This window comes from Apium graveolens, chromosome 10, assembly GCF_009905375.1.
Source record: "Apium graveolens cultivar Ventura chromosome 10, ASM990537v1, whole genome shotgun sequence".
NCBI classification, from domain to species: domain Eukaryota; kingdom Viridiplantae; phylum Streptophyta; class Magnoliopsida; order Apiales; family Apiaceae; genus Apium; species Apium graveolens.
Window position 1 is genome coordinate 225,321,927 of NC_133656.1, and position 16,095 is coordinate 225,338,021.

The 16,095-nt window shown below is 33.5% G+C and overlaps 3 protein-coding genes and 1 pseudogene across 3 annotated transcripts; all 4 read right to left on the minus strand.

Moving 5' to 3' along the window:
• Positions 1-358: 358 nt before the first annotated feature.
• On the minus strand, positions 359-1,018 carry LOC141691901 (protein FAR1-RELATED SEQUENCE 5-like). Its single transcript, XM_074496652.1, has one exon. It carries the CDS (start codon positions 1,016-1,018, stop codon positions 359-361), a length of 660 nt encoding a protein of 219 aa, XP_074352753.1.
• Positions 1,019-1,033: 15 nt separating this feature from the next.
• Positions 1,034-1,849, minus strand: LOC141691902 (protein FAR1-RELATED SEQUENCE 5-like). The gene is made up of 2 exons (XM_074496653.1): positions 1,730-1,849; positions 1,034-1,612 (listed from the first exon to the last, which is right to left on the minus strand). The coding sequence occupies exons 1-2, from the start codon at positions 1,847-1,849 to the stop codon at positions 1,034-1,036; spliced, it is 699 nt and encodes a 232-aa protein (XP_074352754.1).
• Positions 1,850-6,565: 4,716 nt separating this feature from the next.
• LOC141691903 (protein TEEBE-like) lies at positions 6,566-7,907 on the minus strand (annotated as a pseudogene).
• A 2,621-nt stretch (positions 7,908-10,528) lies between these two features.
• Positions 10,529-12,089, minus strand: LOC141693939 (protein TEEBE-like). The gene is made up of 3 exons (XM_074499127.1): positions 11,957-12,089; positions 11,215-11,712; positions 10,529-11,113 (listed from the first exon to the last, which is right to left on the minus strand). Exons 1-3 carry the CDS (start codon positions 12,048-12,050, stop codon positions 10,584-10,586), a joined length of 1,122 nt encoding a protein of 373 aa, XP_074355228.1. The 5' UTR covers positions 12,051-12,089; the 3' UTR covers positions 10,529-10,583.
• Between the last annotated feature and the right edge of the window lie 4,006 nt (positions 12,090-16,095).

Consider the following 16,095-nt stretch of genomic DNA (forward strand, 5'->3'; position numbering starts at 1 on the left):
TTAAATAAAAAAGTTAAAAGAACTAATGTACTACTTGTCAACAATTTTTAGGTTAAAACCTAAAAATTTCTTCGATCATGCTCCTCCCTTAGGGGACAGTTTCTTGCATCATGTTCTCCTCCGATCTCCCCACAATAATTGCACTTGCGAGGCTTGATCTTGATCTTTGAAGTTGTCGTCTCAATTCCACTTTAAAATCTCTTTGTTTTTTTCCTTCCTTTAGTTTTTGACGTTGGAGGATCGAATATTGAATCATGTTGGTAGTCCTCTTGAGTTTTCGCCTCATGGGTTCTTTCGCTACGGTCTTCATCCGCAAAGCATTTTTCAAGTATTTCTTCTCTCTATCAATCACACCCATTTAGTATTTATACCGTGAAACAGAACAACTACCGGAAGCAGCTAAATCTTGAAAAGATTTGCATAATGCACCATACCTTAATGGTTGTGACGCACCATCATTACCAATAGCGGGAGGAGCATATGGAAGAGGCCCCGTAATTTTGTTGCCGTTCATTGTCCACCTACCCATGATGAGACTTTCTGGTATCTTGATTTTTTGTTTTTTGTCAAGATAATGGATTATGTGTTTGCAAATCATCCCGGAATGTTCAAACTTCTTACACGAGCATTCAATTTTTTCGTACATGAAAACCGTCACTCGATATTTTCTTCTGCAATTCTCCGGCAGGGTAGCCTTCTCAACCAAATACAGTTTCGACATATAAGTTCCATTGTCTTTGACACTGTTCACGATATAACATGTACTTTTCATAAGCTCCTTTTGAAAACGTTTGAACATTTCTTTCGTGTAGATTTCGGATGCATGCATTTCCAAGGACGAGTGCAAAACTAATCTCCTTTCCAATTGTTCGGTGTCATAATCGGTTTTAACCTTCTTCAGATATTGTGTCTTCAAAGCCTTTTGGGAGTTCTCAATGAATTCCTTCAAACCGGTAGATGATTGCATATATTCATCAAAAAAAGAATTTGTAGACTCGCTTCTTGAAGTTGTAGTCATGCCGGCGGAAAAATGTTACTTCGTGTAAGCACCAATCCATTGAGTTCTAATAGCATACATGTCATTTAACCAAGCATGATCCTCAAGATCGTACTTCTCGACTAATTTCTCCCATCTACCTTCAAATTTTGTAGGTGTCAACGACTTGTACACACATGCATTAAACTCCGTCTTGAACTCCGGATAAATTGTGGTCAAATAAGACAACTTCTCGGAAAACTTACTACTTATATGCCTTGTACAATATGTATGCTTTATTTGTGGCATAGGCATTACCTCGGAAATGACATTTCCCAATGCAATGTCTTGATCAGTAATAATTGTTCGAGGCGGTTTATTATCGACGGCTTCCAACCATGTCCTCAAAACCCACTTATACGATGCCTCAGTCTCATCCCTTACAAGTGCAAATCCAAATAGTATATTTTGATAATGGTGGCTTACGCCCGTAATAGGTATGAAAGGCATACAATACCTATTCATCCGGTAAGTTGAATCGAACGTAACCACATCACCAAAATTCTTGTACGCGTTCATGGACCGGGGATCAACCCACACCAAACCTTGTACACGATTCTCATCATCTACGTCCACCTGATAAAAGAAATTACCAAAACTATTTTCTTGTAGTTCTCGTAGCAAAAGTAATCTGCATTATGCATCACCCGAATCAAATACTCGGCGCCGAATATCACATATGACATTACGTACGTCTTGATTACAAAAACCAAGATTTTCAACACCCCCCTTTGTCTCGCTAAGAAACTTCATTACTTTGCTCGTCTCAATTCCCGATTTGTTAAACAACAACTCAATCAATGATCGCGTCATAGGATCTATGTTGAGTGATCTTTGAAAAAATTGAACTTTTTCCGGCGATACCAATTTATGATTGTGTTATAAATCCACCGAACTAATTTGCCATTTGTCCATCTTCACTTTGTGAATGACACACATTCGAGCACTACAATTCATTCGTGGAATTACCTCCCTAACTCGTTTTCCTTTACCAAAATCCAACAGCATCGCTCCTACCCTTCCACCTTTTCGACAAATAAATAAACGATATGATGGTTCATTTGTGTTTGTTCGCTTATGAGTATTACTAATTATTATCTCGAATCCCTCTTTTTGATCATAATTCCTATAAAACGCTTCCGCATCATCCAATGTATCGAAAATCTTGCTGACATAAGGTACAACATCGTTACTATTCTTAAATCCATGATTCTTTTTTCTCAACATTTTTCTCATCTTTTACGTCATCAACATTTTCACCGTCAAAATTATCACCACCAATGTTATCATCAACATTATGACCGCCAACATTATCATCACCAACATTATCAAAATCAATATTATCACCACCAACATTATCAATATTATGACCACTAACATTATCAACACCAATATTATCACCACCAATATTATTCATATTATCATCACTATCAAGATTTACAATATCTTCATCAATAAATAACTTACGACGAGCTACGGGGTTTCGTCTAACGGGGGTATAATAATCGTAATTATCATTTTCACTAGAAGAACTACAAGCTTTAAATAAAAAAGAAGCCATCAACAATCGAAAACTAACCTTTTGAGATTACCTTTGATGAATCAATAACCAAAAAATTTGAAATTGTTGAAAGTAAATTGTAAATTGTAAAATGAGTAAGAAAAAAGTAAATGTTGAATCAAACAAACTGTCTCCAGCAACAAATTATCTCCAGCAATGAAACATTCCAGCAATGAAACATTGCTGGAGTGACCCATTAAATATAAACACCAACCAACTTTTGGAGCCATTAAGGCAGAGTTCCTCCCGCAATCACGAATTGCGGACTCACACTGCAGCAATGAGTCAATGCGGGAGGACACTGATTAAAAATGAATTTATAAATATTTTTAAAAATGAAAAAGTTATTTTTAATTATTTTTTCGAATATTATTTTTGAATTTTTATTATTACAAAATTTTGTGAGTTTTATGTTTTTAAAAATTATCGTATGAGTTATTTTAGTTAAAAATAATAATATTATCAATTTTAATAATAAAATTTATATTATTAATTTTACACTTTTTTGTGAATTCAAACTTAATTTTTGTGCAAATATTAAATCAATATCAATTTTTATGCCAATATTAATAAAAATTGACTGGTCAAATGTTGGGGGGTTTGACCGACCCAGTGCGTTGGCTCATTGCTGACTCACACTGCAACAATGAGTCAATGCGGGATGACCCTAATTAAAAATGAATTTGTAAATATTTTTTCAAAATTATATCTTGTTATTTTTGATTTAAGTTTTTAAACTAAAATATTTAAATTAAATATTAAATTTAAATATTTTTTGAGTGAAAAAATTATTTTTAATTATTTTTTTGAATAGTATTTTTGAATTTTTATTATTACGAAATTTTGTGAGTTTTATATTTTTAAAAATTATCATTTGAGTTATTTTAGTTAAAAATCAAATTATCAATTTTTTAATAATAAAATTTATATTATTAATTTCATATTTTTTTGTGAATTCAAACTTAATTTTTGTGCAAATATAAAATCAATATCAATTTTTGTGCCAATATTAATAAAAATCGACTGGTCAAATATTGGGGGGTTTGACCGACCAACCGCGTTGGTTCATTGCTGCAGAATGGCTTGCCGCTTTGAAGCAATGCTGCAGTTGTTCCTGCCGCATTGTGTCATTGCGGCAGACTAGTCAACAGTCCTACCTCTCAACTTCTGCAACATTTTTTTTGTGCCTAAATTTAATTTTTGGTTTTTAAAATTCCAATTTTTAGCCTATAAATAGCGCTCTTGTAATCTCATTTATTTTCATTCTACATTTTCTCTTAACATTCTCTTCTCTATTTTCCTAAAAATGGTTTTCTACTATGATTTTGACAATAACAAGATAATATCGATGGTGTTGCTTACAACGGGTCCGAAAGAGAAGAAGGCATGCAATTAGCTCTCCGCCATATTCAAATGGCGCTTGAGCGCAAGAAAAAAAAAAGAAAAATGAGGCGAAGGCGAAGGCGGAAAAGTTGAAGAAAAAGAAGGACGACGATAAGGGTGATAAAGGCGGTTCTTCCAACACCGTTAAAGCTTGATCATTCTCGTCGGAATAAAATATTTAAGTTATTATGTATTTTGTTTAAAAAAATTTTTTGAATGTACTCCATTTATATTTGAATGAAATAAATTATTTAATGTTTTATTTTTCTTGTACTTGTCCAATTTAATTTATCAATTTTTAATTTATAGTAAATAAATATAATGCTAAAAATTGAAAATGTGAAAAACTAAAAAAATGAAATTTTATCGAATTTTCGTTACCTATAAAAAAATATAAAACAACTTAGCCCCCAAAATGTTAAAAATTTCTTGGTAACAAATTATATAAAAATAACTCGGCCACTTGCCGCATTGTTTCATTGAGGCTGTCGCAATGAAACAATGCGGCAGGTGGCTCTTTGTTAGTCCCTTAACAATATGACAAGAATTACAGAAGGGGGTTGAATGGAATTCTTGAAACTTTTTCTCGAAATAAAAATGTTCTAACTCGAATCTATATATAAGTGTGAATTGATTAGCACAATACGGAATAATTACTTAAATGAATCAAAACACAAGTAATTAAAAATAAGAGTCTTTAAAAACTTTCTGGTGGATTTAAATGATTCCACCAGAGATATATATTATATATCGAGAGAACCCTGTGTGCAAAATGCTCACAGCTGCTTACAAATATTGAACAACTAAGAATGCAGAGAAATACTAAGAATTCTGCTTACACATGTTTCTCTGCTTCTGTCTCAGAGATGTCTAGAGTTGCTACTTCTTGGTTTATATATATAACCAAGATTACAAAGTAATGAGACATGATAATAAAACAAAAACTATATAGTCTATTACAATGCTACTTCATTACTCTATTCCAGCATCTTTGAATATCTTCATAATAGCATGAAAATGGAAATGCTTCTTTATTCTCGAAAACCCAGTTAAATAGGCTATCACATTCTATTTGCATCCACTCGACGCATGTGACTGTGTTGTCACTGTCAACAGATATTTGAATTCTTTATCCGTCGGGTTCATGATCATCCGTCGAGATATTGATCATCCGTCGGGTTGTTGATCATCCGTCGAATTCATTATTTGTTCATCCGTCGGGTAGCAATCAGGCACTTGACTTCATTTCACTTATGCAGAATTACAAGACATCATCTATGTACAATTAATCAACATATTGTGCATATCTAACTAAAGTCATCATGACTTAAGTACTACTACAGATTTTAAACAATGTGTATGCAGAAATGTGCTACAGACTTATTGTTACATAAGCTACTCATTCGATGGATAATAAGTCATCATCCGTCAGGACTATGTTGAGTCATCCGTCGGGACTACATAATTTCACTAAGTAAAAACTACCAAGGTGTTTTGTTCATGTAATCATCAAGTACACAACATATACACAACACTCTTCAATCACCCGCCGACGTATTTTACATATGTTGTGGTTGGGTTAACACCTCCCGCATTGACACATTGCGGGAGGGATTTTTTATACCATTTTATTCTTTTTTTTTTAAATGGAAAAATTGTATAGATTTTTTTTAATTCAGTATAACTTCATTATACAGTACAAATGTGTTATTATACATAATTTTGAAATATTTAAAATTAAAATTAAAATAGTTTGATTAGAATTCACTCAAAAAAGTTTTAGACAAACAAGTATGATTGTTTAAAATTAATTATATACTTTTTAACTCCGTTATTATCGGAAACAAATTAATTCATTAAAATATGATTTTTTTTTATTTAAGAAATTAAATCACTGCTTCATTGTTTCATTGCGGGATATGCAATGAAACAATGCGGCAGTACCTACAACATTGTTTTATTGCAGGAGGTGCAATGAAACAATGCTGTAATAGCTGCCGCAATGCCTCAATACGGAAGATGGTTACTACAACCACACAGGTTGTGGACCAAATCCCATATATATATATATATATATATATATATATATATTTGAAAAAAGCAATGCTAGAATTACCAAAACCCTTTTTAAAATCATTTTCAAATGCTAATGCGACGTGTAACTTTCCTGATGGGGAAATGTTTTTTGCAGAATTCTTTTTAGTTGTGGAAAAAATAGAGTGAAAATACAAAATTGTCACGTGAATGCCCATCAACAAATGAGAAAAAAATCAACTAAAGGATAATTTGATCTTTCTAAACATAACATTTTCCTTTCTGGTAATGTGATAGGATCCCATGTGTATATATATATACACACACCAACCAAATATTATTTAGAAATGATTTTAAGAATGTTTTTATGTTACCTAGCTCTACTCTAAAAATAAAATAAAATGTTGAACATGGGGCCTGTATAAAGAGTATCTTGAATTTTACAATGGATATCTAAGGCTATTGTAGTACAACAACGCAAAACAGTTGCCAGATTTCAGATCAGCAAATTGTTCATTGGTCACATGATTCACATCCTAACTAGAACAAGAAACACTAATCATACTCCGTACATAGCAAGTCTAAAGACGATTACACTCAAACATAAAAAGACTTTTGTTATTGACAAACTCTCATGTTTTAAAATACTAAGGTAAATATGTAGTATGAAATACCAACTCCTTCCTTTACTTGCATTGGCTGAATGATAAGCTTCATTTTCGCGCACTAAAGACACCAACATTGTCCAAAACCGGGCCACAAATATTACCCCAGTCATCCATTCTTGTATGATAGAATGCACTATAAAATGTTATTCTTGTTCTTGCTGATACAGCTTGGAACTTTAGACTAGCAGTTTTGAATCCTCCATTTCTTTGGGATGTATAGCGTACTTTTATAGACCCCCTGGCCGCGAATGCTTCAACCATCATCGATCCATTGCAACCATTCTTCGCGTCTCCAATTGTGAAGTTTAGGTAGTAGAATTTGTTAGGCACTGTCTTAATGATTTGTGCAATGGCACTTTCTCTTCCTGATACTAATTCTACTGCTGTACGCCCTGAGGGAACATAGAAGTGCCTCGAGTCAATGTACTTCACTGGTTTTAGAGACTCGATAATCCACCCAGGAATCGTTGAAATTTGATCTTCTTGTTGTGGCAAGAGAAGAACCCCTGTTGCATGGGGACCAACTTCAAAACCTCCATTTTTCATCAAGTTACCTGCATTCAGTAAACATAATCAGCCTTTTTAGGATGAAGGGGCAATTCATTTCCCTTCTTTTCTTTCTTACAAGTCAAAATTTGATCAAAGTACCTTTCATCTATTCTTAAGACTTAAAAGTCACAAGAAACACCAAGCTAAACAGGCTCTAGAAATCATCATTTTTAGGTATTACAGGAGGATTGTGATGATTCCATCCGTAACATTTTCAAGGAGGAGTATATAGCCTTTACCACTAGGCTATCCCCCAATCCTAAAACTCTATATTTTGAAACAATGGTGTGTGTGTGTGTATGTAAATGTATAAGTTTAAACTAACCCCTTGTGTATCTTATAGGTAGCATTGCTGTGATTGCAATAGCATCCAAGAGAGGGCCGCAAGTTGGATCTTCTTCGGTACCAATGTTATGAAAGGTAATCCTAATAGAAGTTGAAGTAGCCTTAAAAGCCCAAGCATAAGTGTCAGCCCCAATGCTGCTAAACAATGTTTGGATTGGAAGATCATCTGTTTGACCAGGAACCGAGACTCTTAGCACTTCCTAGTGGCGGCAAATGTAAGAATGTAGGTTAAGCCTGTCTTGAGACGAGTAACGACTTGTGAAATAGAAGCTTGATTTCCTAGCCTAACAACATGAGTCCCACGAGGGACGGCGAAGTTCAAAGTTGCCATTAGCAAGAAATCCTGTACAGAATAAGCTTTTATTAAAATGTTTCTTTGCATATATTATCAACGCATGGGAGTCTTATACACCGGGTACAACCTTATACTAATAATACACGAGTCATAGACAATTTGTAAGTTTTAACAGCACATGAGTAGTTAATGAGGTGCTTACCTTCAGGATACGGAGAACAAGCAGCTGAGATAGGGGCTGGAAAGTAAGATGATGCTGAATGAAAGTCAACAACACCCACACACGAATGACGAACCTGAACATGTCTCTCTGTGTATATATACATGTAAAAGAGGTTAACAAACGGGTATCAAATAATGGGAAGATTCATGTTGAAGAACCATCAAATTAGGCGTCAGATGTGTCCGGTTCTATCTGTCAAGGAATCGGTTACTCTAAAATCTCAACATGTTGGAAAATGATCATTTTTAAAATCTTATACTCACTCGAAAGCCCATTTATGGGTCGAAAAGTGAAATGTTGGGGATGGCAGAAACAGAACCCGAGTTCTCTGCTAACATGAGCTCTGATACCACATCTTATATTAATCTAACACTATCTGGGGGATAAATGTGGACTGCTAACATGAGCTCTGATACCACATCTTATATTAATCTAACACTATCTGGAGGATAAATCCACATCTTCAACCGGGTAGCTTAAAATGTTGTTGCTGTCAATTACGAGTATTCCAATTATTTAAAGAAATAATAACATTCAAAATATTCAGATTGCACCTCGTGCGTAGCGTCCCCCCCCCCCCACTTATTTGCTGTTCTCTGTCTGAAGTAATTAATCACACAAATTTAAGCACTACATTACTAATTTACTACTAACATGCTAGGTGTGTAGCAAGTCAAATTTAATTGAATTCGTCCCCTAACTTTCTTTAATCTTGAAACCGTAGAAGATGTTGGAAAAAACTCAGAGAAAAAAGAAGACACCTACATTTTTGCAGAGAACTTGTACTGCTATTTTTCTTGTTTATTTGTTTTCCTTCTTCTAAAACTCAAGGTAAACTAGCCATTATACAGGCTTTACAAACATATTAAAACTAACTATTACTAAAACCTAATTAATGGGTAAATTACATGTCCATAATTTACTCCATAACTCCACTACCCCACTACTAAACAATTCTAAAATAATATTTTTCTCTAATAATTAATCTATTGCTAAATATCTAATAATTAAATAAACAAATAATTAATAACTAAATTTAAGATTATTTCAACATTCACCCCCGTAATCTTAAATTTACGAAGCACTTTCTCTTTGTCTGTGATGCACTTCTCACCACCATCAATTTTGATGCACTATCTCATCAAAAACACTTTGGAGCACTTTTTCATCAAAAACACTTTGGAGCACTTTCTCTCCAAAAACACTTTGGAGCACATTCTCTCCACAACTCTAAGATAAAATTTCTTTCATGGCCTCTTGAGCCATGATATCTTTCTCATTATTTCCCCGCTCATGTTCCTCCTTCATTTTTATTCTTGCTTCTCTTTCCTTTTTCCACTACCATTTCATCTTGATATTTCACTAAATATATATGGAGAAATTTTTAATGCCATTTGAAATCTCAAATAAATACTTAATATATATATATATATATATAAATGTATGTATTTCTCAGAGTCTCACAAGCCTTAGAACATATAGCTCTGATGCCATGTTGGAAAAAACTTAGAGAAAAAAAGACACATACATTTTGCAGAGAACTTGTACTGCTATTTTTCTTGTTTATTTGTTTTCCTTCTTCTAAAACTCAAGGTAAACTAGCCATTATATAGGCTTTACAAACATATTAAAACTAACTATTACTAAAACTAACCACTACTAATTAATGGGTAAATTACATGTCCATAATTTACTCCATAACTCATAACTCCACTACCCCACTACTAAACAATTCTAAAATAATATTTTTCTCTAATAATTAATCTATTACTAAATATCTAATAATTAAATAAACAAATAATTAATAACTAAATTTAAGATTATTCCAACAGAAGATATATTACTCTTTTGTTAGCTTAAACGAATGTAAAATAAAATCTTCTTTTTTCCAGAATTGCTTGTTATTCATGTCATTGTTCTTGCTGAGATAGTAGATGCAGCACATGTCGATGCCTCGACCTTTGCAGGTTGATTATTTTTTATATCGATCCATCATCTAGTTTCCTGGTTGCTGTACTTGCATTGCAAATCTATATTGAGAGACTATTGGGAGTTAACAACACTGAGCACCTCTTTTTCACCTTTCAAGAGGGGTCAACATGTATTTCTGGGACTGTTGTAGACATCAACAACAAATTTGAACAAAAACTAAGTATAACCTCGTTTATAATTCACTAGATACTATACAATCCAGCTGAATCTAACGTTGAAGTGGATTAGAACATGCTCCCAAAGTATTTAAATCTAACGTCGATTCAGTGTCTCTTAACTTAAAAAGTATGCTTTCACCTAAAACATAGTTATGCACTACATTCAATCTCTTTACAATAATCAGAAAAGTCTGTGAAGTCATATGTTAACGATATTAATAAATTGCTTAGTTGCATCTTTTCTTGGCTTAAAGCCACTGTACTGGACATGTAAGCAACCTCATACTAATACAAATTGGAAATAGAAAAGCAAGCCAGTTCCCAGTTAGACAACATATTCTAACTTGGATACCTCACAGACACAACTCTAACATTATCAACAACAGGGCCACAAATGTGACCATAGTCATGAAGTTTTGTGTGATAATATGGACTATAGAATGTGATTCTTGTTCTTGCTGAAATTGCTTTAAACCTCATGCTCGCATTAGTGAATCCTCCCTTTCCTTGAGATGTAAAATTGACTCTTAAAGTGCTTCTTGCTGCAAATGCTTGGACCACCATTGTTCCGTGACAGCCATTTTTTGCATCTCCAACCATAAACGAAAGATTGTATATTTTATTGGGCACAGTCCTTATGATTTGTGCAATGGCACATTCTCTTCCTCCAACAAATTCAATGGCAGCTGATCCAGAGGGGACCTGAAAGTGCTTGGAATCGACGTACTTCACTGGTTTGATGGATTCGACTATCCATCCAGGAAGAGGAGAGTACAGGTCTTGCTGTTTCGGAAGGAGAAGGACCCCTGTTGAGAAGTTCTTGAAAATATAGGGGCCAACGTCAAATTCACCATTTTTCACCAAATTTCCTGCATAAAAGGAAAAAATTGTTCAATGCAGTACTTGCTTGATTTAATAATAAACCAACAAGTCACAAAATTGTAAAAGCCAGTGATATACTGAAATTTACCTCTAGTGTACCTTAGAGGTAGCATCTCCCTAATGGCAATTGCATCTAAAAGAGGGCCACAAGTGGGATCTTCTTGAATACCAGGGTTGTGAAAAGTGACCTTAATTCTATTTGAAGGAGCCTTGAAAGCCCAAGCATAGGTATCACCTCCATTGGTGCTGTACAGAGTCTGAATAGGAAGATCACTTGATTGACCAGGAATTGATACCCTAAGCACCTCATCTTGAGCACAAGTCCTTGTAGCTGCAAATGTTAGAGAGTAAAGTTGACCTGGTTTTACACTCAAAACTTGTGAGATTGAGGCCTCATTCCCTAGCCTTGCTGCATGAGCCCCACGAGGGATCGCGAAATAGAACCCTCCTGGTTGAGGCCCACCGGAGACGTACTCAACCAAGCCACGAATTTCCCATTTGGGCAGGGAGTACCTTCCTATTATCACAGTTTTCTTTAGGTTTGATGGCTTTGGGGATTGCTCAAAGTTTCCATTTGCAAGAAGACCTGAAATGAAAGGATTGAAATTAATCCAGTAAATTACAATTTTTTTCTACATACTCAAATATATTCTTCCGCTGAGGCTTAAACTCTCGACCTCAATAACGAGAAAAAATATTCTGATACTGAATTCATCGAAAAATTTACCTAATGCGTTACAATATATTTACTGATCATGGCTGCTAATATTATAAGCGTTAATAATAGAATGATTGATTGTAAGGGAAGTTAGGGGTTAGTAAACGATTACCATCGAGATGAGCAGGTGCAGCTGCAGAAGAAAGACCTTGAAAGAGAGAGCATAAGAACAGAAAGCATATTAGTAAGAGTAACAAAACAGACATTGTTTATAAGTAGTAACTAAAATATAGTATGAACAAATTATCAACTCTAGCTAGCTCTTAGATCAACGAAGGCACGTCTATGTACTTTGAATACAGATGTGGTTTATATATATACAAACACAAATTAAAACACACTTTGCATGTTAAGGGTGCACCGAGTTAGGCGGCTGATATGTAATGTTGTCTGTTATCAGTGTGTATCTCGGCTTAATCTAAAGTACTTACTGTAATGTTAGTGATTAGTATAAGTAAACAACCTTAGTTCCAATGGGCGGTGAGGGGTCTGTGCATCGCCCATGATTCCCTCTATCTGAATTGTATTTGTAGTGTTGACATTTTGTTTTAAAATGTTATGTCATAAATCAGAATCATGTGCAGTTTATATAAATGCAACTGCTGGTCTAGTTTCAATTGACTTATCTCATAAAGCATCACATGCAGTCAAGCACCGCATGAACGTACGCCCAGTTCTGTACTGTACTTTCTTCACATTATGTACAAGGCAAGCATTAAGCGATCGATATTCATTAGGCATTAAGCATTAATCAAAATTTTCTTTATCTAATGGATCAGGGATCGAAATATATTCACTTGGCACCATTAAAATTTTGGCACAATTCTAATTGCCTGTACTAATTTAATTTGCATATCATGATTGAAGATCCTAACCATATGTACGTTATTGTTGCAACACCGTCCTCACTTGTTCAGGGATAAGAATAATAGGAGATTTCATATTTGGATATAAAGGATTTACTAATTCTTTTATTTGTGTTTAAGCCCACATTTTAAAAAATTACTAAGAACTTGTTCAAGGGTGACGCTAAAAGTGATATTACATTTATAAGAATCACCTAAAGAAAAATCGCACTCCCACGCTCAGTGCTATCTCAATTCTCACGCTCAATGCTATGTATATAGATTATAGACCGCTAGCAAGCCATCATTCAAAAGCGGAATTTTTTTTCTCACAGTATATATTTACTTTTTACACCAAAAAACAGTTCCTAGTTAATGTTTGTCTTCTCTAAATTTAATCCAGAAAGATCTAATAAAGCAATGAATATTAGGCTTGAAGTTTTACCTCTGTTTAGAGCTGCGAATGAACATAATCGAGCCGAGTTCTCTTCGAATCGAACAGAGCATATTTTTTCCAAACAAGCCGAGCCGAGCCGTCTCGATCGGCTCATTTATAAACGAGCCGAACCGAACTCGAGTTTGCTAACGAACAACCGAGTCAAGCCGAACTCGAGTCAAGTCGAGTCATCCCCTAATAATTCACATATATTTTTTAATCGACCAAGTTTAAGGCATAATTTATAATTTTATAAGTTATACGGAGAGCAAACACTAGTTTCATCTTACAATTATATACGCGCACTCACACTCTACACTTGTTTCTTAATCGATATAATTTTATCAATTTATTTCACAAGTCAAGTGTTAAGAATAAAATCAATTTATTTTAAATTTTTGAGACATTCATGACTTTAAAAATCGTACATTACTTTTAAATGGTTGATGTCGATTAACAAATATTTAGTAATTTTTGATATTTCAGTTAAATTGGTTTAGATTAGAAAAGACATATAAAATAAAATAAAGGAAAAAACCCTTTAAGTGGTCGAGAAATATAATTATTAAAAATTATTTATCTTTTTCTTAAAAATATTATAATGTCATAATTTACTTCAACAACTCACTATTTTAATTTATTTGAAATCGTAATTTTGGTCGATTTTATCACAAACTCCTCTAATAAAAGTGTGACGTGAAGTTTAATTAGAAGTTATTTGTTAAAGTAATCAAACTCTAGTGATATGTATTAAATTAATTAAATTAGTTATTTTATTTATTATTAAAATTTGTATTTAATTTTAATTAAAGTAATCATTTTAGATAAAAAAAATAAGTATTAAATTTTAATTAAAAATAATAAAATCTTTATACAAGTGATTAATAAATATTTATTATTTGTTGTATATAAATTTTTTATTCAAGCCGAGTCTAGTTATCGAGTCTGTGCCGAGTCCGAGCTAAACGAGCCGAGTCCTAGCCGAACATACAAAAAACTCTGCTCGACTCGTTTAATTATCTAAGCTTGTTTTTTATGTTCGCGATCGGCTCATTTAAGAAAACGAGTCGAGCCGAGTTCACTTAAACGAGCCGATCCCGATTTTTGTTCACGAACGGCTCTGTTCAGTTGCAGCTCTATCGTGGTTATAGTGCTCCTCTCTTTGTGATTTTTCCAACTTATATAATCAAATTATTTTCCAAAAATAGATGTCTTTAGTTTTATATCTCAATATATTTACCCAACACTAATCTTTTTTTTTCTTTAAACTTATAAATTTCTGCCAAGCTGGAGCTATGTCCAATTCGCTTCCATTACCATCCGCCTCTATATAATATTGTCCGTTTTGAGTTGACTTCGTACGAATTTATTTTTGAATAATTTCTAAAAGGTCTCATAATTAAATTGATATTTTATAGACGATAAAATTATCGTTTATTTTATGGATATAATACTTAGATTGAAAATAAACGATAAAATTATCGTTTATTTTAAGCCCCTCAATTTCCTCCAGAACGCTCTATCCAAACACACACTTCCCCCTTTAATTTTTTGTAGGAGCTTTTTACAATAAACTTTCAAATATCATCAAACAGCCAAAATCACGAGTCATCTCTTCTCCTCCTTGGAAACAAAATTTGTCTTATAAAGCTTCTATCTCTTTCATTAAACATATCATTTAAAATCCTTGCATCCCAACCTTCCCGACTTTCATCAAACAACCCATGCACTGTAGCATCTTTTAAGCTCTTTGGCATAGTGTAGCAGCCCGCACTTCCGTACTATTAACTCTAAATCAAAACTAGTACAAAATACAATTTACTAGTTCGAAATCTATTACAAAGGTGTCTATTACAAAAGCGCAGTTAAAAGCGAAAGTCCAAAAGTCAATCTACTCCAAATTTAAGTCCTCGAATTCCAATGCTATCCAAGTCCAACTCTTAGATGAAACCTGAAATTGTAAGTAATGAGCTAACAGCCCATCAAAAAAACAATCGATCCAACTAGTTGGCCAAGTAACATGAACACATATAACAAAATACGATAAGCTATACGATATGATATACGACATACGAAACAAACACTTTCGATAGATATTCTTATTCTTATTCGATACACACAATACACATACCACATAAACAACAATAATTCAAAATCAATAACTCATGTCACGAACACTACAACCCGGTGATAACGGTCCTAAATTTTCACAAAACTGTCACTACAATCCAGTGACTGCGGTCCTTAGTTCTTATTTGATATTTTCACAAACCATGACATAAATCAAAGATCTTAAATTATCATCGAGACACACCACGCATGCACAACGATACATATACTCTAACACATAATACTTCCAAATATATCATCCCTTGGCCCATGTTTTGATAATCAAATATAAACGCATATCACACAATTTTAAAAATACTAGTAAGATCGATCGAAAACTTACCTCAAAAACTGACCAGATCTGAATTTACTCTTTTTGGCTCTTTAAACGACGTTTTCTTAGAAAACACAAAATATGAAAATTGTAGAGAACAAAAATACACTTCCTAAAAGTCCATAATCACTGAATTCCGACTTACGATGAATTTTATACGAATTTTACAAGACTGCTGATTTATGCTGAGAAGAGCCCTTCGAATTTTAATATTAAAAAAGAGGAATACAAATATGATGTATTTATAACGATACAAGACCCTATATCTTAACCTACAAGTTATTCATATTAGAATCAGATCCAAATTTTAAGCCCATTACTCTAATTAAATTTTAAATCCTAGTCCTTATCTAATTTTAATCTTTTTTTTCTATTATTCTATTATTAATCGAATTATAAAAATTACGGGATATTACATACTACCCTCCTTCAAAAGAATTTGATCCCAAATTCACAACAATCCTAAAGTTCATGACACATCTACCCCTGATCTACCAAATGTCAAATTATGGTCCACAGGAACGCAT

Bases quoted from the DNA above. Each gene is read 5' to 3' on its own strand.
- LOC141693939 (XM_074499127.1), bottom strand. From the start codon at position 12,050: ATGTCTGTTTTGTTACTCTTACTAATATGCTTTCTGTTCTTATGCTCT. The intron at 11,713-11,956 runs GTAATCGTTTAC...CTTTCATTTCAG, and splicing joins TGCACCTGCTCATCTCGATG to GTCTTCTTGCAAATGGAAAC. The intron at 11,114-11,214 runs GTAAATTTCAGT...CCTTTTATGCAG, and splicing joins ACCTCTAAGGTACACTAGAG to GAAATTTGGTGAAAAATGGT.
- LOC141691901 (XM_074496652.1), bottom strand. From the start codon at position 1,018: ATGACTACAACTTCAAGAAGCGAGTCTACAAATTCTTTTTTTGATGAA.
- LOC141691902 (XM_074496653.1), bottom strand. From the start codon at position 1,849: ATGACGCGATCATTGATTGAGTTGTTGTTTAACAAATCGGGAATTGAG. The intron at 1,613-1,729 runs GTACGTAATGTC...TTCTTTTATCAG, and splicing joins TTGGTTTTTGTAATCAAGAC to GTGGACGTAGATGATGAGAA.